Below are 25,637 nucleotides of genomic sequence, written 5' to 3' on the forward strand. Positions count from 1 at the left end.
AAGCTCTAAATTATTTTTACAATGCATTAGAATCAGTTAAAGTGCATCTTTTTTCCCCTCTTTTCAGCTTTTAGAGCTCTTTGACAGTGAAGATCCACGTGAAAGAGATTTTCTTAAAACAACTCTACACAGAATATATGGGAAATTCTTAGGCTTAAGAGCTTACATCCGGAAACAAATTAATAATATATTTTATAGGTATGTCAGCATCTTTGTATTATGATACATGTGATCAGGTATGCAAGTAAAACACTCCAAGACACTGCTAGCAATTTTTAAAATTCTTAATATATTTATACTCAATATTACTACCTCTAATAATAATTAATACCACTCTGGGAGAGTGGTAAAATTAGGGTAGTCTTGCCTGTAGCATATATCTGGCAGCTGAAATTCGAGTTAGTATATGATTTAGTGGGTGGTTTGGTATCTTTTTGTGGGAGGCTTTTTTTTGGGGGGGGGGGGGTAGTAGTATTTGTATTAGAATAATGCCTTCATAAAGTGCAGTTCTTTATAATGCAGAAAATGGGCTGAAATTTAATGACTGAGAGATCTGTAATTTGCTTAAAGGATCATGTCTGCAGCCTCTTCTTTCCTCAGAATTGACATGTGCAGTTGAGCTTTTGTGAAACAGTTGTTTGTTGCCTAGAATGAACTCTAGTATTATCACTGATACAAGCCACTGTATTACCAAAGGTCTTTGGAAGACTGTTACATCCAGTGTGAATGCAAGATTGTGGTGCCTGTTTGAATTTTTTCATTTTGATATTCTTTGCTTTTCTACAAATAATAGTGTTGTATATCAATTTTACATCCTGCTCCTTCTCTGCCACTGTTGTCATCCCAAAATGAATGTATGGTGGTACCTCTTTAAAGTAGCAAAGAGCTGCCAGGCCCTCAGTGCCATATCATGAATGGCACCCGGCAGTACCAGCTGTAGAGGGAGCTGGGGGAGCTGCCTATGGCAACAACTGAGCCTTTGGAAGGGATACAGAGGAGCTACTCTAAAATAATTAGTGAGCCTGTACTGTCCTGCCGTCAACTGGAAGTTGACTTCACAGGACAGTCTTGACAGGACAAGTGAAGAGCCAGTATATCCCAAGGAAAAAGTACAAGTGGATCTTCAAGATGCAGATTTTTTTTTTCCCCCACACATTAATAAATTTCCCAACGATTTTATTAAATTAAATCCAAAAACCATAAGTTGGTCAAATATCTGAACAGATGGTAAAATAGCATCATAGCACATTATATGCACTTCTGAAAAGTGCTTTTATTTGCCATTTCTTGCACTTTGCTTTCAGATATAATGAAAGCGAAATTTTCAAATACAGATAGTTCTGTTGCTAAGTTTTTTAAAGACTAAGAAATTGTCTGGTTGTTAGATCAGCTTTGTACAGTTTGTATAAGAGAGTTTTCAATCTGACATGTGTATGGGAGATTATATAATTTGCACAGCTATGAAGTTGTGTGAGAAAAAGAAAAGCCAACAAACAGACAAAAACTCACTTAGCTGTATAATATTTAGGAGCTCAAAGTTTAAAAATTTTGCATCCAAATGTAAACTGGTGCATTTGTTTATGATCACCAAAAAGTTGTTCCAGCTTGTCTTGAATTAGTGAATTGGGCTATGTAACATGATGTGTATGTGTACACATACACATGAAATGTGTGTACAACTTTAAAAATATTTAATTTTCATATACTTTTACCTTCAAGTTGTCAGTTTATTACTGTGCTTACCTAAGAAATGTGTGGCCTTCATTTGTCTTTTAGTCATTGACCAGAATTACATTCTTTCCCCATAGTTGTTAATCTGTTTTTTTTCCCAGAAGTGAAACACTTTTTTTAAAAATTATGAAACCTGTATGTGCCTATTAATTCAATCCAAACCTTCTTGCATCACTGTGTTTAATTTTGCTTGGAATTATATCCTGAATTATATGGAAGGGATCTTTAAGAATTAAAAACTGTCGCTTCAAATATTCTGGATTAAAAATGGCTTTCAATATGTCAGCCTATGACAAATTTTCAAATTAAAACATGGTTTCAAGTTAGTGGAAATATTTTCTCATAAGTGTAAATGCTTAAAACTCTGCAAATTTCCTGAAGCCATGAATAGAACTTGGTCAATAAATTTACACTCAGGTGAAGGAGGCTGAAAGGTGACTGCCTAGTAAATTACAGTGCCCTGTCTAAAGAAGATTCAGGAAAATGTGATTTCCTTTGTTTATTGCAAGCCTTTTATATGCACAGAGATCTGTAATGCCAAAAAGCTTTTTACATCCAGAAGCAGTAACTGTTTGAACACCTTGTGCTTGCATTTGCTATAGAAAGTTGAGTCATGGTGATTAATTATGCCAGATATTCTTGTGTTATTTTAATATTTAAAGTGTTATTTGCTGTGTTCAGTTTTGCATTATTAAAATGGCATAAAATATGAGTATTGGGAAAAGCTTGAATGTAGGCTGCTTTGTTAAATGTGGGAGAAAAGAGCAAGCAGGTGTGAAGCTTGAAAGCAGCTGGGTGTGCTACTGATTTTTGTTTCCACAAGGTTTCTCTTCCACTATGTTTCTTTGCTTTCCTTTTACTGATTGACTGAAATATTTGGGGTCAAGGCTACCTGTAATGATAGATGGGGATCTTGGTATTAGATTTGTATCTCTCTTCAGCAGAAAACCAATAAAATGTTTCATTTATTTAGGTTTATTTATGAAACGGAACATCACAATGGCATAGCAGAATTACTGGAAATACTGGGAAGGTAAGTTGTAGATTTTGTTCAATTAAACTCGCTTGGTTTTAAGAGTAGACTTCAAAAATTCAGGGGGTTTTTTGTAAGATTGTAGAAACACAGAAAAAACTTGAATCTTGTGGTGATGTTTTGGGACATGACAATTTTTGTAATCCTATTTTTTAGGTCTTATTTTCTGCTTAGGATTCTTGTAATTAACATCAGTTTTGAAGCAACTACCAGTAAAATGTAGTGAATTGAAATTTTAAAAAATTCTTCACTGAAACATACAGTGGCTAAACAAAGGAAGCACAGGTTATGAAACTTCAGAAACCTCATTTTGCTAATCCCATAATTTCTCAGACTTCAGTGATCTATCTGTAAGACTTGGACACTGAAATTTTACAATTTAAAGCTGATAGCCTCATTGAAACTAGTGAGTTTTTAATTAACTGATTTCTGTAATCCATGTACAAGCTTTTGGCAATTTTTTACACATTAATACACTGCAGAAGATCAGTTAGGATTACTTTATGGTATTTCCATATCTTTACACAGAAAAGTAATGGATGAGCAGGAGCAGGTTGCTCAGGGTTGTGTCTGGTCAGGCTTTGTATATCTCCAGGGATGAAGACCTCCACAATCTTTCTGGGCAATGAATTCCCACATTTGGCCACACTCACAGTAAAAAGGGTTTTTTTCTTGTCCTTGAATTAAATACCCATCTTTCAGTTTGTCTCTTGCCCTTTCAATGCACATTGCTAAGAAGAGTCTGACTCTTCACACCATCCCTTCATGTATTTGCACACGTAGGTGAGAGCCCCCTGAGCCTTCTCTGCTTCAAACGAAACACCTTTTTCAGCCTCTCTGTGTATGTCAGATGCTCCAGCCTCTTCATTGCACTTTACTGGACTCCCTCCAGTACATCTGCATCCCTCTTGTCCTGGACACAAACACCAGATGTCTCACCAAGGCTGAGCAGAGGTGAAGCATCACTGACTCACCTCAGCTTACTGGCAGTGCTGTTTCTGATGCAGCCCAGAAGGCTGTTGAAATAGCAAAGATGTTTTAAAATTTCTTAGGTCTGCATGCCTGTCCAGATAGTTCTGTAATTTTCAATTAAATTTTCAGTGAGCAAAGAAGTTACATGTCCATCATTACTTCAACACACTATACTCAGGTAACGCTCTTCAGAACTCATCATGAAAACTATAAAGTTTAAGTATTAGAATATGGAGCTAAATCTTCCAAACTGTTATTGAGTCACCAGCTTTTTCATTCTTGGTTTTGTTAGGTTGGCAGTATCTGTAAGTATTGCAGATTTAAAAGTGACACTGTCAGTTTGTTTTGCAGATTTTTACCCCCTCAGGCTTCCAAATCAAAGTTTTTAGTAGCTCAGTGAGGCTTCTGTTCTGGAACTGTTCTGTATTGGTTATTCATCCAGTCCATTAAGAAGTTTCACTGAGTAGTTGTTGACACAGAGCTTCTTGGTCTAGTGCTGTGGGTTTAGGTAAAGGTGCTGTTGACCCTGTACTGAGCTACATCTGCCCTCAGCCTTAGCTGGGATGTCTTGTTTTGGGATATGCTGTTTGGTTGTACTCTAGGGCCTTGCAGGTATACTAGTAGTTGAGTAGAAGTCATGTTTTGACTTGTCTGCTGTCCTAGATTACCTCTTCTATATCCAGTCTCTGTTTCACTTGTTAACACCATGAAGAAGCTGAGAGAGATGTGTATTCAAAGCTTTGAAACTATGAGTAGTTCATAGTGAAGGGTGAAGTCTGAGCTGTAGGTATAGTTGTGTGCAGCTTGGAAGAAGAATTTGAGACTGCTGAAAAACTTGGTTACCATGTGGACAGAGATTGATTTGGCTGTTCTGTTCATTTGTAAATATTAGAAAACAAGCCCAAGAATTTTTGTATATCCTGTACATTAGTGCAAACTTCCATATAATTACTGATCTTTATTTTTAAATTTCTTTCCCTGGCAGCATAATTAATGGATTTGCCTTACCATTAAAAGAAGAGCACAAAATATTCCTATTGAAGGTTTTGTTACCATTGCACAAAGTGAAATCACTCAGTGTCTACCATCCACAGGTAAATTTTACTTGGTGTTTTTCACACTAGTGTTTAAGTAAGCTTGCTTGAGGAGGTTGGGGGTCTTGAGTAGGTCTGCTGTAAATTTGCTTCTAAGCTCCAAAACTTCCTTGCTAACCGGCCTGGGGAAAATTACTTAACATATATGCCTGTAATGCTTCACTTGTTGATAGAAAAATTAAAAAGAAAACATGTGTGTACAGAAAAATATCCTTTTTAAAAGCACTGTAGTGTTTATAGATGAAACATATGTAGTAGTTGGTTAATGTGAGAGTTCTTAGTATTTATCCACACAGGATTTTTTGTTTATCTTCTTGTCTGTAATGTTTAGACTTAAAAAATTGCAGAAAAGTATGGTTTTAATGAATGTCATCTATAAACACTCTATTCTAAATTACATTAAGCAATTCAGCTGAATTCAGTTTGTTGAATTTCCTGTTTTGAAAGGAATTGGGAATTTACGAGGACATCATTATTTAATTCAATAGATCCTTTTGGAAGTACACAGAAAAAAGGGGACTTCTGAGTTGTACCGTGCTTTTAAACCATCAGTTTACATTGATAGGCATAGTTATCATTAGGTATGATACATTTAAAAATCCCAAGATTTACAGCTGTTCAATGCACTTTTATCTAACTTAGGTTATGAAATAGAATATACTTGCTAAATCAGCACAGGACACCAAAATGTTAGTGAGTGGAAAGCACTCTATAGGGCAAGGTCATGATTTTTAAATCCTGTATTTGAAAAGATGAAGTGCGATGAAATGCAAAGTACCAGGTCTAAAAAGAAATCATTGTCATGTGTATCTATATTATAACACAGGAAGAGGTGAGGACAGACTTGCAAAGATTGGAAAGAATTGCTAAAGCTTACTTACCTCTGTTTAAGTTGTTAACTTAAAATTTTAGTTTTTTAAATTACAGAAGAAACTTGTATTTTATTTGAAGCATTCAAAATTATTCTTGACTTATGCTAGTGACTTCAAAATGTGTTCAGTTTCATAGTGAGAATTAATAAAACTCTTTTTCTTTTACTGTAGCTGGCATACTGTGTAGTTCAGTTTTTAGAAAAGGACAGCACACTTACAGAACCGGTAAGTGTATCTTGCTATTATTACATATTTTGAACTATTAATACACCTCACATCTGTAGACTGTTTAAGGAGGTTTGGGGATCAAAGTATATATTGGTAATTGTTTATATTTGAGTCAAATATTTAACCATTTTGATCTGTCAAATTTTGTTTTTTCCAGCAGTCATTCAGAATATCTAAAACAACATTAATAGTACAGGTCTTACAAATAGACAGATTTTACTCTGCTTATTTTGTTGTGGCTGAGCAGACAGGAGATGGTGGATCCAGAAGCAGTTTAGTCAGAAATTAGCTTGCTGAACTGTGCTCTGTTCAGAGATGGATGTTATGATAGAACAGAGATTTCTGACACACAGCTACTTATTGGTGCAAGGCTTTAAATCAGATCCTGTTCGTGTCTACCAGCCTTGGACAAAATCAGGCTTTGGTCTGGCTGCACATAATTGCAGAGATGAATAGGTTTAACTGTCCTCTATAGTATCTAGGGGTTTGCTTCATTACACCCAATATCAAGTAGGTAAGAACTAATGTGTTTAATCAGTAGATCAATAAAACAACAGCTGCTAACAAAAGTGCATATTATTAGATTATGACCATTTCCGTTGTAAAATGGAAATGGGATTTTTGAAACAAATGGAAGTATGCACCTGAGCAGGAGTTCTCTTCTAGCTGGAGCTTTTAATATTTAATAAGATAGCAGATGTCAGGCATTCTATACTTTCTACTGCATGAGATCTTGTTTTCTTAGCTTTCCTCCTGACATCAGATAGGATGTTGATTATTTCCAAGTAGGAATCCAGAAATCTAGAACTAATATGCAACCAGGTTTGTTTCCTTTTATGATCCCAAATTAGTATGCAGTTACAACTTTCTTTAGAAACTTAGCATACACATCAGCAAAGTACTAAATTCCTCTTCAAAAGATCCTGGTCTTTGCTTCCCCTTATAATTGTCACATGAGACTTTTTGGCACCTTATTTTTTAGAATCTGTGTATATTAACCAAGGCCTCATTGAGGACATAATGTCTGCTTTCATGATTAAATAATATATACATGAAAGAAGCACATATCTTTCAGAGTTTTCTTATGATTACATTAAATATTGTTTACAGCTTTTATATTTAAAAATCAGAGAATGGTGTTTTGAGTGTTCATGGTTTGCTAGGTAAGCAAGCTGGGTAAATAATTTATTAATTATTAAGAAAGTAAGACTAACATTACAGTAAGATAGTCAAATCTAAGTTTAAGAGCAACATACCTAGAATAGCTGGTCACCTGTAATTCAGGCATTTATAATAAATACTTTGTTAAAATATATTGATAGAACTTAATTGCTTGAGTTATGGATTACATCCCCAAGAAGGTAGAGATTTAAAGCTGCCATCACTTAAGTGGCAGGTAATTTTCCCAAAAATGTAGTAGGGAATTTGCACTTTGATCATAACAAGTTAGATGTTAGGTTTTCTCTCTAGTATTTTGACTATTATTTTTGAACATGTCTTACAGACATATAACTTTGTTTTCTAAATAAGTGAGTTTAGACCTATTAACAGTTATTTTTGTGACACTGAACCATGTCTGATTACTACTGTCACGTGGGACAAGAAATCATGAATTTTGTGTTCTGCTTAAAATACCAGACTTATTAATGCATTATAACTGTGTTCAAGGTAGAGTGGAATTAACATGAAATTATTTTATCTTTGTCTTTACAGGTGGTAATGGCACTGCTGAAATACTGGCCAAAGACTCACAGTCCAAAAGAAGTCATGTTTTTAAATGAGCTAGAAGAAATTTTAGATGTTATTGAGCCATCTGAATTTGTTAAAGTTATGGAACCTCTCTTCAGACAGCTAGCCAAATGTGTGTCCAGTCCACACTTTCAGGTCTGTATTTACTGCATGTACAATGATATCAGAATTTTTGTAAGGTATTATTCACCATAATGAATTTTATTTGTTGCAAAGAAGTCTTCAATTCTATGTCAAGTTGCAGGGATCCAAACATTAGTTTTATTGTTTCTTCTCAAGATTGCAGTATGTGCATTCATGTTGGATGATTCGCTTCAGTGTTATGCTTACCATAAAAAAGCTGAAAAACTCAGTGTTTTCAGAAGTACCTGAACCCTTTCAGTGTAGTGTTTGCATTTCGTTACTGGTAATACAAGTTCTACAAATACTGGTTCTTTTGGAAGGTATTTCTTTGCTTGAATTCAGAGTCCATGGGTTATAGATTGAATCATGTCCCTAGCAAGGTAAAGAGCAGTTTTTCTGGCTCTCGTTCCATCAGCTCCATGACTCTCATTAGCACTAAAAAATCCAAGTCTGATTTGCAACTTTTCTTACCTTTCCCTATATTTGCCAAATGTTATAATTATTTGCTCTGTAAGAGATTGAAGAAGTGTTCCTTTTTTCATGTTGTCTTAGGTTGCAGAGCGAGCATTATACTACTGGAATAATGAATATATTATGAGTTTAATTAGTGATAATGCAGCAAAGATTTTACCCATCATGTTTCCATCCTTGTACCGGAATTCAAAGACGCATTGGAATAAGTAAGAAACACTTGTACAAATTTCTGCTACTTCACTTATGTGTAGTTGTAGGTTTAAGAGTTTGGATCTGTGAGTTGCTAGTTTAACAGTGTGTTGAGCTGTGTATTCCATGACATTGAAGTTGCTGGATAAAGAGACTGTTGTCAATTTTGAGGAAGTATTTAGAACTGTGGAAGATAGTTTTTCCTTTTTTAACTAAACAAGAAAATGTGTTTCGGTGCATCTAATCCATTACATTCTTCTATAAATCTGGAGCAAATTTATCATTCTTCTGTAGTTCAGATACTTCTAAAGACTAACTTTGATTTCTGATCACTAACCTATTTGCTGATTTGCATTTCTTCTGCATTGTAGTGAAATATGCTGTAGATCAGATAAATTTTTCCCTTTTTATTTTGTTTTGTTTTGTTTATTGTTTCTTTTCTTCTTTCTCCATTGATTATTTTCACTTTTTTCCCCACAATAACGTAGTACTTACGCATTAAAACAGTCCTGGTCAGCTCCCTTCTGCAGCTGTTCCATTGTAAAGTGCCTCTTTGTTTGAGCTATTGTGCAACAGTATGGTGACAGTATCCCAGTCTGGCTCTAGCTGTGAATTGAGGATTGCTGATGGGCTGGCCAAGAATGAGTAATCAGTCTGCAATTAAACGCTGGGAAAGAAATGGAAAATAAAGTGATGTTAAAGTGGTTGCTTACTGTCACTGGGTGCAAGCAGTAACAAATAATGTACTCATTAATAAAATTCCAATTCAGTGATGCAATTGTACATATTAAATGTGGGTTGCTGTTGGTTATTTTTTTCGACTTTCAAGGTCATGCATTCATTTATTCTGAGTAAAAGTCATGCTACCAGTACAGCTGCGCTCTTACTTGTAACTTCATATACAATACAAAGTAATCATTTAACAGATTGCTTTTTGAGCAGCAGTACATTATAGACTGGAGCTGTAAATTAATCTGTAAAAGTGCCTCATAAAGCAGATTGGTTTTGTGTAATTTTTGTGATGTTTTCAACTTTACTTTTCTAACACATTTCTTAAGAGTTCTGGCATAATTGCATTGAGCTGAGTGCTGTTGCTGTGTGGCAGTTTTCAAATGGAATGGGGTTTTTTTTACACTCCTTTTAATTACTAACTCTTTTTTTCTTCAATTTATCAGTTGCCAGTAAGTTACTTACATCAAGATCTTTAATGTCATACTGCATTCTCTCTGTTAACCTTTATGGGATTAGTGTCAGCTACTAAATTTCACAGCTAGGCCTGTATGATACATGTAGTATTCAGAGTGAAGTTCAAATGTCAGAACTGTGAGTGATGAGTAGTACTACAGAGTAAGAAAACTTCATTCAAAGTTGGTAATTTTAGTACTTGTGTTAGGCCTCTTGTGGGTAAATTGAAACTTCCACTAATTAATTTTATTTCCACTTTTTCTGAAATGATGTAATTTTCCAGTTATGTAGGCTATTGGCTACTGTTGACCAGAAAAAGTAGATTTCAAAGTTTAAAGTACTCTGAGTTTCAACCAGAAGTTTTACTTATAGGACAATACATGGCTTGATATACAATGCTCTGAAACTCTTCATGGAGATGAACCAAAAACTGTTCGATGACTGCACACAGCAATTTAAAGCAGAAAAACTGAAGTAAGTTTTCATGTCAGTGTGTCTGTCTGTTCTTGAGTATTTTGTTCAGAGTGCTTTAGCTCTGAAAAACCACTGTGTCATTAGTGAGAAGTTGCCCATTTGATTCTAGCAGTCTCAAAGCTGACTTGCTGAAACTTCTTGTTATATGTGAATTGTAAATCTTCCTATCAATAAGGCATCTCATGTAGGCTTAGACCTAATACTTCTGGGGTTACCATCTTCCTCAAAATTAAGTTTTTGAGAGGGACACTGCTAATGGTGCAGCCCAGTGTAGAGAATCTGTTGAACAGTTTAGTTCACATCCTGTGTTTATTTTTGCATGCTTTATTTACCCAGTGTTACTTCCTTTCATGTTGTCACTCACTTTGTCTCAAAATACCTTCCCAGTATTTTTCAGCATTGCATTGTGTGTTAGCATATCTTCATATTATTATAGAAGTTAACTGAAATCAAGTTGTTATTCTGCTGTAGTGCAGGTCTCTAGTACGGATTTTATTTGATGGAAGAATCTTGCTAAAATGAGATAGAGAAGTCAGAAGTATTAATGGTTTGGGTCTCATTTTAGGGGCTGGGAGCACTAGCAGAAGTGGGTTAGTGCCTACCCACTAACTGGATATAAAACACCTGGATTTGAATTTTATTTTAAATTTCAAAGTAATCAGAAATTCTTTCAAGTAGTGGTTCAGATTAGACACCTATTTTAAACTGGTATACTGGAAGTAGTACAGGTTCTCAATGTAGCTTGATTTGTCCAAGTTTTGAAGTTTCCTGTTAGAATTTAAGAAGAAATGATCTTGTACTGTATCAAATTCTTAAGGTTTGTGTGTTTATAGATGACAAAATATGAGCATTGGCTCTTCAAAAAAAGACTGTAATTCTCTTTTTCCTGATTGCAAGCAAGTGGAACCCCTTTTAAATGAGAAATCAAATATTTTCTTCTCTGATTTTTCCAACATTTTTGGGTGATGTTCTGAGTATGAACCTAAAGCAGAGTGCTGAGCGATGAGCTAGCAACACAAAACCAAAATAAAAAATCTCCCACCACATAAGAACTGAAAAGGGGGATGGTTGAAGGGTTCCTACCTCCCATCTTGAATTAATTTAATTGAGAGCTGGAGGCAAGTTGTGTATGTGCTTGGATATAACTGTTCTTCCTTTTTTTCCTGACATTTGGATCATCTGCTCTGTGCATTGAGAGAATTTTTAGCACTCTTGTTCAAAATTCTTTTAAATTCTACCAGCCTTCAAAGACAGGAGGATCATTCTAGTCTCTGCAAGATGATGTTAGTTTGTAAGAAAGAAAGGAATACATACCCTAGATTTTACCTTTTCATATTGCATTAGGCATAAGAAAACAAACTTCTTCTACCTTGTAAAAAAACCACAAAACAACAACAAAAAAAAAAACCCCATATTTATGTCATCCCTCTGGGCTTGCTACTCCCTACGATGAGCATGGTTTTGTCGGGTACTTCTCTGTTGGAGTTCAATTCAAAATGTCTCTGGTGCCTTTTCCTTTAACCTGCTACCTGAAGCCATTGGGCTGACAAGTAAAAATCTCTGCCCTTTCATGGTCAGTTATTGACTTCTTATTCACCAGTGTAGCATTCTGATATTAGAAATAAAACAAAAATGTGCTTTCGGCCTAGATCAAAACTTCTTTCTGTTTTAATTTTTACTTTTAACAATGTGTGCTGAAGTTAAACTGGTATCAGCCAGTTTATTGCTTTCATGAGAAAATCTAGAGGGTTTTCCCTTTTAATGTTGATTTGAGATCATGGAGTATTGATATGATGCAAATTATCCTGTCAGCAGTGGTGTTTTGAACAGTAGACTCAAACAGGTAATAATAATCTATTTTGTTGAATTCTTTTACTTCCATATGATTTTTTTTTCCAGAGAGAAGCTAAAATTGAAGGAGCGGGAAGAAGCATGGGTTAAAATAGAAAATCTAGCCAAATCAAATCCCCAGGTATTTAGAAAAGATTAACATGATCATGTTTAAATACTCTAATTTTGTTAAATGTCAGTGGGGGAAACAGGTCTGACTGATCATGGAAATAAAGGAATTTCACCAATTGTATTATGAAAGATACACAATAAAACTACTTTTCAATTTTGTAACCTTTCTCTTGTGCAAGTAATTATTTTTTTTTAAAAAAGGTTTCTGAAAAGTATGATATGAAGTACGTTTTCCTTTCCTTATAATAGGACTTTTACCATATTGCAGTTTGAAAAGTTACTGTGCAAAATTATGGAAAAATATAGAGAGGCCATAATGGGTTTCTCTTGAAAAGCTGTTTTGCAAACAATATATTACAAAAGAGTTCTTTCTGCAAACTGAGTTTTGACTGGTCAGTTATCCTTCGCGTGAAATGGATTAAAGTAATACCGTATGTTCTTGTCTGGTGCATTTGTTCCCATAGTTGCACTGGGCCACTCTGCTGGTGAACCTGCTGCTCAGGTCTTTCCTACAGGAACCATCCTGTCCAGCATTAATGATGTGGCTCCAGTTATGATAACAAAGCAAAGGTCCTTTAGACTATTCATTGGATGTTGAAATGACGGGAGAAGGAAATGGTTTGGCTCGGATCTCCCCCACACCCCCTTCACCTGCTTGGGGATGGCTGCCACTTTTCTTTCAGCTCAGTCATACGGTTGTCTGCTATGAACAAAAAACCTCCAAACATTCAAATTACTTCACAGCCAGAATTCTGTTATACTGTAGCAAGAAGCTTCATGTACTGTATATTTCCAAAACCATCTAGCTGAGTTTAAAGTGGTGGAGGAGAGAGAAAGGGTACTCTGTAAACAGAAATGGGACGCTTCCTGATCTCAGTGCTATTTTAAAACAGAAAGTATGAGGTAATCTCTTTTTCTAAGAAGAGGAAATTCATACATGTTTTTTTCCTCTTGGGTTATTTGCCAGGGAACTATTACTAAACTGCCTCAGTAAAATCTATTAAAATTAATAAAATGTCCATTGACAACAGATCAATTAAGTGAATCAAAAAGGACTATTCATATGAATGCAATAATTGACTTCCACCGACAAAACATTTCTCTAATGACATAAGTCATACAAAAGCATTGCTTGAAGAGTATTTGATACACATGGTCACTTGCTATCACAAATGATGGGCTATTACCTGTTTGGCTCAATAAGTGGATTGAGTTGTAGAAAAATTCAGAGTTCTACAGTATCAATTTCCTTTTCTTTCCAAGGAACTTTTTGTACATACATTTTCTGATACTGGTTAACGCCACCTCTATATAGTATGTTCTGCATAGTCTGCCTGAAGAAAGCTAATATTTGGAAGAAATTTAAAATACAAATTACTGAATGCTCCAGTGAATTGACATAAGGATATATATGCTTTTAGTGCTCTAGATAATGGATTTTAGGCGTTTCTTTTTTTCCTGAAATATCTATTAACTTTTTCATTCGTCTAATAACTGATGATTCTTGTTATTCAAACCTGTTCCTGATTCTGCATGACACAAAAGTACAATTTAAGATTTTAAATCATTATATTTGTTCAATCCTTGCAGGGTTTTTAAAAAATTTTTCTCATTTGCATTGAGTTATTGGTACACTCAGATACCAAAATATTTATGAGGAAAAACTGATGAAAAGGTCTGTGTGTGTGCATGTAAATAAGTTCTGAATTCAAAACAATATGCACCTCATCTGAAATAAAATAAGATCTGATGTATTGAGATTACTGGGCAACAAAGATTTTGGTTTTTTTTAATTCCTAAAGTACTTTTATAATTGTTTTTCTTTCCAAAGACAGAAAAGGGGTTTTTTTTTTTTAAATCATATTAAATGTATATTTGGTCTTTTAACAGTGTTTTTTTTCTTCCAACGCAAAATTGCATCAGCAAGTAAAATGATTGTTTGGATTACTGTGTTGTTCACAGAGCACTTAGCAATATATTAATAAGGTTTCAGATTGCCAAAATAGCCATGCAGTACTGACAAAATCTGAGTGTTTTAAAATTGAGTCTCAGATAATCAAACCATCTTTTTTTTAATGCTGACTGTATTTTTCAGCAGGGTATTTCTGCCAAGTGTGAAAGTATTGGAGTTCAATTCTAAAATCTATTACTTAGTCCCTGGATGCATAATATATTGAAGTTAATCTTAAATAACTAGTCATATAAATCAAATGCTCAAATACACTCCTAGTACTTAGTTATTATGACTAAGAGTGATTATTTTAACATTTTGCATTTTATTAGTACCCAACATACAGTGACACGAGTTTGCTGAACAGTCCTGTTGCAATGGAAACAGACGGGCCTTTAATTGAAGATTTGCAGACGCTGAAAAAGACAGTGAAAGAAGAGGCTTGTCAGGTAAAGCCTTGTGGAAATGGCAAAGTGCTCCAATTTATGAAGTAATTTCTTTAGATGACTTGTATGGGGCTGTATTTTCAGCCCCATAACCATTTGTTCTATAGTAATAAGGTTCATCAGGGCTGCTACTTTCAAATGATAGTCTAGCAGCCAGAAGTAGTGTTATGTTTCTAATGCCTGTGAATCTGCTACATAGTCTCTTCTAAGGTTTCATCTTGGAAACATTGTTGGACCAGTGTGACTTGCTGACTTTGAAAGGGCCAGTTAATAAATGGCTGAGTAAAAGCCAGGCTGTTTTTTATTAAGGACTTAATGGTAATATCATGGTTGTTAATAGCTTAGAATTTCACGGTTGTTTCTAGTTTTCCTCTTAGCAAAAAAATTTGTTTTAGTACTTGAAACTGCATAGATGGTAGGGTAAAGAGGAGAAAGTATAAACTTCTTTCCAGAGATTTTTTTATTTCTTTTCCTGTAAGTGAGTATACTGATATGCAAGAAGTACTCTTAAGTAATGTTTAGTAATTAGTATGTTTAGCTAACTTTGTTCTATTTTTATTTCAGGCACAAAAAGATCAGAAAAAAGATCGTCCTCTTGTGCGACGCAAGTCAGAACTGCCTCAGGATATCTATACCATGAAAGCCTTGGAATCACATTGCAGAGCTGATGAATTAATATCACATGATGGGCATTAAACTATTACAGTGAAATATTATTTTGGAGGAAAAGTTGTTTTCTTTTCTGGACTCAGTTCTACAGTAGAACTTAATTTTTTGTGCCATACCAATCAGTTACACACAAAGTCAAAGCTTTCTTCAACCCATTTCGTAGGCAATAACTTAATAGAGTATGCAGCTCAAGATTAGTAGTTCAAACAATGGTAAATTACCCAGTTCCATTGGCAGAATATTGGGTTGACTATAATCAAGTGGACATAATTTCCTGGAGGTGTTGTCATAGTACCAACTAGCTGATAACATCCAGTTTTTATAGTCACATTTGAGAAAAACGTTCCATAAAATCTTTCCATCTAAATAAGTGAATGACCAATAGTTGGTACTAATGATAAATGTGTGTTTTCAGAAGGAAAATTATTTCAAATATAAGTATTAAACTTTTTCTAGGATTTCTCAGCTTTACAGTTGTTTCAACATGATTGCTGTCTTGTTATATACCAGCAGTTTTGAAAATACAATTATTCTTTCATATTATAAAACATGGCTTACAAACTGGTAACATTCATGACAATCCTCAGTCATCATTCCTTTCTAAGAATTCTGTAAATTCATTTCTCTTTTACTTAGGGTAAAGATATATATATCTATATATACCACATCCTAATACTTTATGTATATTAAAGCCATATCTTCCAGTCTTTAGTGTATAATATGGCACCAGTATTCCAGATATGAACTGGTAGAAGAATTTTTCCTAAAATGAAAATTTGTTTACTATGACTGGGAATAGACTGAATATAAAATTTCATTTTAATTTTTTTCAAGTCAATAAAATAACTCTTTCACTGTTTTCTCCCTTATCTGAGCTTTTAATACTCAGCATTTTTCTTGGGCTCTAGGAGTTCAATATTCTGTGGCAGATACTATATGTGATTTCAGTTGCATCAGTTTTTATCTGAAAGATGAACACAAAATCATAAGCTTATTAAAAATTTTTCTAAAAGGAAAAAAAAAAAAAAGAACAGACTCTTGAATTCCATTCTGCTTCTTTTTAAATGAGTCTAAGAGCTGAGGAGATAGTGACCATAATTTTACCGTGAAAATATTTTTGTTGTTGTTGTAAAGAGCACATGTGCTGCAAATACACCTCACAAGTGAACTGAAAATGCATCTAAGTTGCTGATGATCTTCAAATGCTGCTATATATTCCACAAGATTACTTGCATGTAATGAGCTTTTTGTTGTAGATGGAAAAGCACGGGAGGAAAATCTCTTTTAAAATATAGTGCTTTGTCTTCAATATTTGATTTCTCTCAGGGTGGCCAGTATTTTGACTTACTTATCCTGCTTACAAGCTGTTTGAAATGTGTTCTGCTATTCTAAATGGGTGATTAGTTTCTTTTGTCTCTGGCAGTAACATGATATAACTTAATGTTTAATGTCTTGATGCATAAAGAGATAAAAAATGTGGCTTCTTTAAAAATAGCTTTGTTTTACTTTTTAAGGAAGTATAACATCTCCTGCATCCATAAAAAAAAGTATTGCTCAAAGCAGACATTCATAGTAAACTTGTGCAGATGTAGTGCCTGCTGTTCGTTGGTTGCATTTAACATTCAATTTCCAATATTTGTTACATTGTCTATTGGAAGAAAATTGTGAGTGGTAAATATTGGCTTACAACACCTAAATTTAAAGACCAACCCAACCTTTAAGTGGAATGTCCACTGTGTCTGAAAACATTTCCTGTAAAACTTGAAAAAGAAAATGCTTTACCATTAGGATAAACTATATGAAAACAGTTTAAAGATGCCTTCTACTTTTGAGGGAAAAAGGGTGCTTTTTTAATTATGTAAAGCAGCGTCTATGTATTTTGATATACCATTGTTTGAACTTCCATCTTTAGCTGGTAGATTATCAGTTACCTTTGATTTTGGGTGTTCAGTATGTCTGTGCAAGAGATTGCTGAAAGGAATTATTCTTATGTTATCCAAGGGGGGGAAAAAGCCCAACTGTATATCAGTGTTTGATTGATTGTGTGATACTCAACGTATAAGAACATCTTTCACTGTCTAGATTTTATTTTTATTCTTTATTGAAGATAAACACTCACCAAAAATGGAAGTATTGTGGTAATTTAGATGCTTCAAGTTCTCTATAAAGGCATATTTGAAATTTTGGGTCACTGAACATTTGCTTAGGCAATATTCCAAAATCTTACCATCACTAATGGTTTAGCATGTTTGTTATCAATATTTATATATTTCATATAATCTTGTACTAAACAATTCTAAAACTAATACATCCAAAATAAAAAGAAAAATTAAAGTAGAATTTTGGTGACTGTTGTTCTTCATAAAGTTCTGTCTGATACCTTCCCCCATTTTCCAAAATTACACCTGTACATCAGGAATGTCGAAAGTAATATTACAAGTGTCTTTTTAGTGTGGCTTTAGTATGGCTTCATTTTAATATTGTACATACATTGTACCTTGTTTTATGGTAATAAGTAATAAAAATGTAGACTTCATATTTTGTACAGAATCGTCCTATGTACAGAATAAAAAGTTCCTAGAAACAGCAAAAATAGGTAAGTGGCACAATTATTTTTCATTAGACAATATCTGTAACATTATACGTTAGTGGAATGTTAAGTTCAAATGTACCTACATATTTTTTAACATTTTGTAATTCAATTTTTTGTTCTGGCATTGTTTCTGAAGAACTTCATACACCTGCCATTTAATATGCTTTTATCTAATTTTAAAACTTAAAAAAAAAAAGGTGTATTATATGGACAAATAAAGAACATGTGAATTTTACTTGCTCATCATGAAACTAAGTTTAACACAAGGTGTTTGGGGGTGTGTTCAAATTATCACTGGTAGCAGAATGATCTGTACAAATTAACTTCATAAATTTCACAAAAGCAAGACAAAATTATAGAAAAGCCATTAAGTAAAAAAAAAAAAGGCAGGAATGATTGATATTCGGTAGAAAAAGCAGACTTTGCCTGTAGAACAGCAATCAGTACTAAAATTTGGTTGTACCCTAATCTGCAAATATTAAAAAAACACCTTTCATACCATAGTATTTTCCCTGAAACATTTCTGTATTGACAAGCTTCAAGCAAAGTAGCCATAAAATCTGGGATTATATTGTTCTACTTGAGACATAATCAGGTGGCAAGGATATAGGGAAAAACTGAAGTCTACAGTAAGACTTGTCTTCCCTCTGCAATCCATAAAAATCTTCAAAAAAAACTAAGGAAATTACTCACATAAATCTGACATTGGGTAACTGGGGGAGTTGGGGGGGGTTGGGCCTGGGATCAAGAGCTGACTACTACCTTGAGTTAGAAATGTAAGATTGGAGTTACAAGTTAGGTCTGTGTAGTGAAAGAAACAGTTTCTGCATGAGCTCAGTAGTAAACTCATCAAATCTTGGAATGAAAAACAAGATATTGAAACAACTGAGGATCCAGTTATTCACTTTGGAAATCAGGGTTAGATACATCTCAAAATACAATGTTTTAAAATGAGAGCAATGACATTTTTTCCACATAAATACGTTAGTGAGTTGCCAGATTTTTCAGGAAATGACCTTTAATCCTTTCCCTCTAAGGGAATTAGTCTCAGGGCTTTTGACCAGCAGCGGTTTTTTGGCACTGCTTTCATGGTTTGGCTTTGTAGAATTGGAAAGGAAAGTGCTAGTGCACATAATGTGTTTGAAGGTGTGTTCATTTGCTTTACCCATCTCACAAACATACTTACAAGAGATAGCTGTGGTTTCAGGTTATCTATGTTCTGGATTGTTTTATGGGCCACCCACCTAAAAGTAGAGCACTTCTGCCCCTTGGATCTTGTCCTTACTATGTGCAGTGATTGTGGAGACTCTGACTGTGTATAGCTAATTAAGAAATGCCATTCTAATTACCATATCGCTGTCTCCCTGGAGAGTATATATAGCTGGATTATAGTTTCTTTTCTATGAGGAGACTTGGCTTGGTCTTTATGCAATAAAACTTGGATGTAGTTAAACATTTTCTATGAACAAATTCCCAAAGGAGAATTTACTGTGGAGCTGAAAGAAGGCAGTGCATTATTCCTTTCTCAGCTTATTGAAGAGCAGCATGGCTGCAGCTGGCTCTTGCTGGAGCCAGGCACGTGGGGACCGTATTCATTCCCTCCCTGGGGAGGCCTGCACACACTCGGGAAGATTTGTAAGCACTGACCCTGTGGTGAGGAGGGAAGAGAGCAGTCACATAATTGCCTTGAGCTATTTTAGGCATTTTTGTGATCCAGAAAACCACACTGAGCAGGTTCATGCTAGCATGAAGACCCTGCCATAGTAATTTTTCTAGTTCAGTTGCTGTAGAATTAAAGGTGCAAGAGGATTAGAGATGGGAAAGGAGGTGATTTGCTCTTATGGTTACTTGTTGGGGTATTTTCCTTTGGTTTTGGTTTCAAATACTACTAAATTAATGTTAAGTATAGGAAAAATCCTTTTGTTTTTTTCCTGCAGAAGTTGTTTCTTTTATAAATTACAAATTCTTTATATATAAAAGAATTATAAAATTCTTTTATAAATTACAAAAAAAGGTTTTCTTTCTACATAACTTTGTATTGCACTTTCTAGGAGTAAGTCTTGTATCTTGACAAGTCCATATGAAATACATGTCTTTAGTTAAATTATATGGGAAATGTGTCATATTGGCAGTCTTTCCCTTTGGGTGGCTGGTTTCAGCGGCTTCTCACACTTCTAAGAAGGGCCAGGTCTTCTATGTGCCCAGGAAAATGACATACATCATTAACTAAAACCAGATCAAGGCAAATTATTTTTCACCCTGATTGAGCAAGTAAAGCCTTTTCTCTCTCCATAGACTTTGACTGCAGAAGAGATTTTATATTAAAAATTAGCTTATCTTGTCTCTGCCTCAGTTTCCTTTCAGTTAATTTGTATCTTCCTCTTGCTCCCCTTAGAGCAGTAGGTAAAGCTGAAGGGATTAAAGGAATACAAAGTCTCTACCTGCACTGGCTTTTAGTTGCAAGGGGCCTTACACTTGGATATCAGAATTCAAGACTTGTTGCACATGGAGCATTTCTGATTTTAAAACCTACAGTAAGATGAGACTTGTTGAGGGTTTTTTGACCCTACTCTTTCTGCAAGTCAGTCGCAATATATATAAATATTTACTTGAATTTTAATTTCCTATCCCTGTCCTTCTTGCTTCTACTTACTTCCTTATTTTCCTTATTCACATTTTTCCTGGCAACAGTTTTACAGCCGTGAGATATTGTATCTTGCTTTGTAAGCTACAGAAATTCTTCAGATGATGACTGCTCCAGAAGAATGAGCATGCCAGTACTTTGAATCATTGCTTGAGCTCACCTCCAAAGAGATGCCATGTTACACTTGAGATGTATCTAAATTGCTTAGGAATATTATCAACACCCTTCTAATGAACATCCCCACATCCAGAATGTTAATTTAACCTGTGGGTTTGGGGTGTTTGGCCTGTACTGGTGCTTATTGTGTGGATGTAAGAAGTCGCTAATTCTCCCTGCATTGGAAAGCTGTCAGCCAAGACAGATAGCCTTGGTGGAATTCAGACAGCCATGCAAAGTTAGCACTTTTTTTCATAAAAAACACAATCCTGGAATAACCTTCATGTTGGAGAATTACAAGGTGTGGGCAAACTAGACTTCAGAAAATTGAAATAGGTGAGTGTTGTTTTAAACACTGTCTCAGTAACCATTCTATGGAGAGAGTGCTCAGAGAAGTATTTACCAGTATTTTTCTTCATCAAAACAATTACCTTGGCGAGGGGTGTTAAGTAGGTTTGATTCATCAAAAAGCAAGTTGCTGAACAAATAATTTTTCTTCCAGACAGGAATGTTTGAGATTTTTATTACTTAAGAAATCTGTTTTTCCAAAGGTAACCTGGACTCATAAATGCTTTAGGAGCCTGCCTGAGCACAGCATGCTTTTTCCCTTAGTAGAAATAGAGGAGCTGGGATATGTGGGTGGGCTTTGCAGATTTCTAGTGTCCTAGCTGGACATAAACACTTCAATTCTGAGTTACACTTCTGTAGAGGCTTACAGATCAGGTCTTCCTTTGCTCGGCAGGATATTCCACCCCAGCTTCCCTACTTCTTGGGCAGTACAGATCCTGGGCCTAGGGGTCTGTGTATTTCCCTGTGTATCTATTGACGAAATGCATGGGAGGTTCAGATTCAGTTTTGTATGGTTGTTTTGCTTTTCTTTTGGGGACAATATTCCCTTTTTTACTTCTATATCAGCAAAAGCTGGAGTTTCAGTGTGTGGGTCACCCACCATCCCTAGTGTACTTTTGCGGAGTCAGTGGAATTGCTTTGGAACTTCACTGCCCCCTCCCCTCTCCCAGACACCTCCAAATGGCAGCCAGGGCTGGGGAACTAGTTTGGGCAAGTAGGAACAGGATGGTCCATCTCAGCAGCAGTGAGTTAAACTCATCTAGTACCTCGATCAGTCAAACATACATTGAGGTGTGGCAGCTGTAACAGATGTTTAGGAATTTTTAAAAATTAAATTCTTTCATTTTTAATAAAATCCCCTTTCTCACTGAAGTACTCTTTGTCCCTGTCTCCTTATATGACCTTTGCTTTTGGGAAGCAGTCTCACCAAAGACTGAGATTAATGGTTTGGGTGCCGGATTGATTACATGCCCAGCTAGCCAGCTGTACTAATTACAGTTTAAAGCACCGGAGATACTTCACCGAAGAGGCCTTGCAGTTGGCTTGCTGCTTTCTTCACGGGAATATGTCGTTTTCGCCTCCTGACCTTATGGCTTCTGGCCTAATTTTTCACATAAAATAAACACTGTTTCCTTTGGACAAACGAGCCTCAGGCCTGCTTTATCTTCCGGGTAAGGAGGCAGCAGCGGCAGGACACATCTCTCCAGGGTGCTGCTGCCAGAGCAGTGCGGGGGAGGCTTTGCCTTCCCCTTTTCGCTCACGTCCCGCCCTCACCTTCCAGAGTAAACCACTCTGATAAAACCCTTGTGGAAGGGTTCCTGCGGGGAACCTTTCAGTAACTGAAAGGAGCTTACAAGAAAGAACCAGAGAAGCTTTTTACAAGAACATGTAGTGACAGAAGAAGGGGAATGGATGCAGACTGAAAGACAGTAGGTTTAGATTAGCTGTTAGGAGGACGTTCTTTACTGTGAGGATGGCGAAGCACTGAAACGGTTTGCCCCACAGAGAAGCTGTGGACGCCCATCCCTGACAGTGCTCTAGGCCATGTTGGATGGGGCCCTGAGCAGTCTGGTCTAGTAGAAGGTGTTGCTGCCTAGGTAGGCATGCTGAAACCGTGATTTTTAAGATCTCTCCCAAGAAAAACCGCTCGATGATTGTACGAATAGGTGGCAGCGGGGAGCGGCCGCTGCCCGGGCGGGGCGGGGCGGAGCGGGGCGGGCCGGGCCGCGCCGCCCGTCCCAGGCTCCCCCGCGGCGCGGCCGGGCGGGGCTGGCGGCGCGGCGGGCGGGCTCAGCCAGGGCGCGGCCGGGCGGGCGGAGCGCGGTGCCGGCCGGTGTCCCTCTGCCTCGGCATGTCCGATTCCGGCGGTGGCGGCGGGGGCGGCGGCCCCGGCGGCGAGGAAGGCGGCATGGAGGTGTCGGGCTCGGCGGTGCAGAACGTGGCCGATGTGTCGGTGTTGCAGAAGCACCTGCGCAAGCTGGTGCCGCTGCTGCTTGAGGATGGCGGCGAGGCGCCGGCGGCGCTGGAAGCGGCGCTGGAGGAGAAGGGCGCCGTGGAGCATATGCGCAAGTTCCTCTCCGACCCGCAGGTCCACACGGTGCTGGTGGAGCGCTCCACACTCAAAGGTGAGGCGGCAGCGGAGCCGCCGCCGTGGCAAAATGGCCGCTGCCGGCCGCGGCCGCCGCCCTGCCGCGGGTGGGAGGGGCGCGCCTCCGCCGCGGCCCCGCTCCGCGCTCCGCCTCAGCGCGGCCCCGGCCGGCACCGCGCTCCGGTTCGCTGTCCGCCTCGGGCGGTGGCGGCATAGCCTGGGCTGCGGGCGGGTCCCCCTGGCCGCCGCCGCCCGGCCCGGCCTCCCCCGCCGCCTTTGTTCCGCTGTCCGGGGCCCAGGCGGGTGCGCGGTGGGGCTGCGGGCTCGCTGTGGGCGCAGATCCGGGCGTGCTGCGGCCGCGGCCGGTCTTGCTTGGAAAGGCACCCAAAGTGCTTCGTCAGTCGGCCGTGGCAGCGCTCCTGCGGCAGCCAGGCTTCTCGGGAAGTGACTTCCTGGGCGAGGCAGATAGCCGCTCTGAAACAGAGCGAGAGCGCCAAAACCCCGGATATGGGGAAAAAAATAATCCTGGCCTGAATCGACCTGTATAAAGCGTAGTTTCATGGTTAATTAGGGACTTCCTGTAATTGACAAAGGAAGATGTGGACCTTGCCGTGCCTTTGTTTCGTTATCGAAGCCTGGTGGCCGTGGTGCTTGCGCTCAGAACCGCATCAAATGCTGCATGAAATACTGCAGCCAAGCTGGGACTGTGGCTGGAGTGTCTTTGTTACTCACGTGCTGCTGTAACTGTTTATTTCGAAAAAGACTTGTCAACAAATCTGTTGCTAAATAGGCTCTTAGTGTCACAGAATGCAGCCTAATACACAGTGACAAAATACAGCAAGGTATCATCAATAATGCAGGCTTTTACGGTTAAACAAGCCCGTACAGTCCATAAATGGCTACCTGCCTGCCAGCGTGAGCTTGCAAAATTCTATTAAACATCTGAATCCCTACTCCTAGTATGCTGGTGGTTCTGTTCCTGTATAGTATATATCAAATCCTATTAAAATTGTATTTCATATTGTGCTAAATAACGTGTCGATAAGAAGAGAAACAATTTAACGTCCTGATATGTGCCCTGCAGTTGCTGCACACAGAGAGGAACCTCAAGAAGGTTCTTTCATTCCCTGTCTATTAATTGGAAACTTCAGATGCTGCTTAAAAATACCCCATGATTGTTTATTTTTTACCTATATCCAGATCATCCTCCTCTTTCCCCTTCCAAAATTTGAGACATCTTTTCCAGTAGGGTTAATTTTCTCAAAGAGAACAAAAGAACAGCTGTCTTTATGAATTCATGATACAGCGTTAAATAAGGTTTAAAGAAAACCATTTAATATTAATGCAGATGATTCCTGCATTTTTGCTATGCCTGGATCATGAGAATGGTTATCCCTAGTTCAGGTTGGAAATAATATAGTGGTGATCAGTTATGTCCAGGCTCATGGCGTAGGTATTCTTATATATGTATGCATAAAAAGAAATTGAGAGACTCATTACTTGTCAAAAGCCAAATACTAATTTATGATGCACAGATGCCATTTCTGTCCATGTCTGCTGGTTTAATAGCGGTTACTTGGGCAGAGTGGATTTTGTGAATGACAGCCAGGTGTTCTAATGTAACAGATCTGAAATCTCCAGCAGCATATGGAGAGCTCTGACACTGTTAAAAACTGTGTTATTGAAGCTTGTCCATAGACTGCATAGCATGAAGTTGAATATTGATTGCAAGTATGATAATACAGAAGCCTTATTTCTGCATAATGAAAGCTGCTCTCTGGTATCACCAGCTCCCCAGCCTGCAGGGGATGGAGCAGGACAGAGTCTGCTATAATGTGTCCAGTCAGAGTGTGTCCCCCAACCGGGAGTAACCTTCTGCACTGAAATCACTGCATTGCAGCACGGCTGCCTGCATCCTCGGCAATTACATCATCTGTGATGCCCTGGCTGTGCTAATGCCTGAGTACTTCCCACAGCTTGGCTTTTTGTTCTGTCAAGATATTTTTTTTGTTGTTGTTCAGAGACTTAATTTCCAAATCATTTCCAAAGTAGATGTCTGAAAATGCAAAGCCACCTTTGGAAGAAAAAAGCAGCTGTTTAATGTTCTCACTGAAGCATAGTTGTCCTGGTAACATGCCTCTGCAAATAAATGCACATTCTGTATTGCAGATTTCTCTGTCAGAATGTGAGTTATAATTCACTTACTGTAATGCTTTATTAGTTTTATAGCAACCTAAATCTTAATGGAGTTTTGTTTAAAGACATTGAACCCATTCTGCATCTGAGACATATTGCAAAGCTACCTTTGACCTAATTTAGTTAATTAAGTTGGTGTGGAGCTTAAAGGTTAGAAAATAGTGTGGTAACAGCAGAAGGTGGTTGGCAGATGTGTTAGAAATTATTTCTTACATACAATATTTTTTTGCAGAGGATGTGGGAGATGAAGGAGAAGAGGAAAAAGAGTTCATTTCCTACAGCATCAGCACTGACATTCATTATGGAATAAAGTCAAACAGGTGAATTAGTAAAATAGATCTTAATATTTCTACTCTATGTATGTAAAACTTGTATAAGCAAATTTACCTGCTTTACCTACAAATTTACCTTTGGTTTACCTATTGCTTTCAGGCAGTGTTTTTATTCAAGTTTTTTAAG

The 25,637-nt window shown here is 37.3% G+C and overlaps 2 protein-coding genes across 4 annotated transcripts in view; both read left to right on the forward strand.

Annotated features, from left to right (window-relative positions):
• Positions 1-17,688, forward strand: part of PPP2R5C (protein phosphatase 2 regulatory subunit B'gamma) — a 72,854-nt gene extending 55,166 nt beyond the window's left edge. For all 3 annotated transcript variants that reach the window (XM_059850344.1, XM_059850346.1, XM_059850345.1), the window contains 10 exons: positions 68-198; positions 2,705-2,764; positions 4,722-4,830; positions 5,874-5,927; positions 7,644-7,814; positions 8,355-8,482; positions 10,023-10,124; positions 12,024-12,096; positions 14,370-14,486; positions 15,048-17,688. In XM_059850344.1, coding sequence (XP_059706327.1) covers positions 68-198; positions 2,705-2,764; positions 4,722-4,830; positions 5,874-5,927; positions 7,644-7,814; positions 8,355-8,482; positions 10,023-10,124; positions 12,024-12,096; positions 14,370-14,486; positions 15,048-15,179 — 1,077 coding nt within the window. In that variant the 3' untranslated portion in view covers positions 15,180-17,688. The remainder of the gene's footprint in view (positions 1-67; positions 199-2,704; positions 2,765-4,721; positions 4,831-5,873; positions 5,928-7,643; positions 7,815-8,354; positions 8,483-10,022; positions 10,125-12,023; positions 12,097-14,369; positions 14,487-15,047) is intronic.
• Positions 17,689-22,704: 5,016 nt separating this feature from the next.
• DYNC1H1 (dynein cytoplasmic 1 heavy chain 1) overlaps positions 22,705-25,637 on the forward strand; it is a 44,868-nt gene continuing 41,935 nt past the window's right edge. The window contains exons 1-2 of the mRNA XM_059850347.1: positions 22,705-23,019; positions 25,411-25,498. Of these exons, the coding sequence (XP_059706330.1) occupies positions 22,746-23,019; positions 25,411-25,498 (362 nt within the window). The 5' untranslated portion in view covers positions 22,705-22,745. The remainder of the gene's footprint in view (positions 23,020-25,410; positions 25,499-25,637) is intronic.

The sequence above is a fragment of the Haemorhous mexicanus genome, chromosome 6 (genome assembly GCF_027477595.1).
Source record: "Haemorhous mexicanus isolate bHaeMex1 chromosome 6, bHaeMex1.pri, whole genome shotgun sequence".
In the NCBI taxonomy this organism is placed as follows: domain Eukaryota; kingdom Metazoa; phylum Chordata; class Aves; order Passeriformes; family Fringillidae; genus Haemorhous; species Haemorhous mexicanus.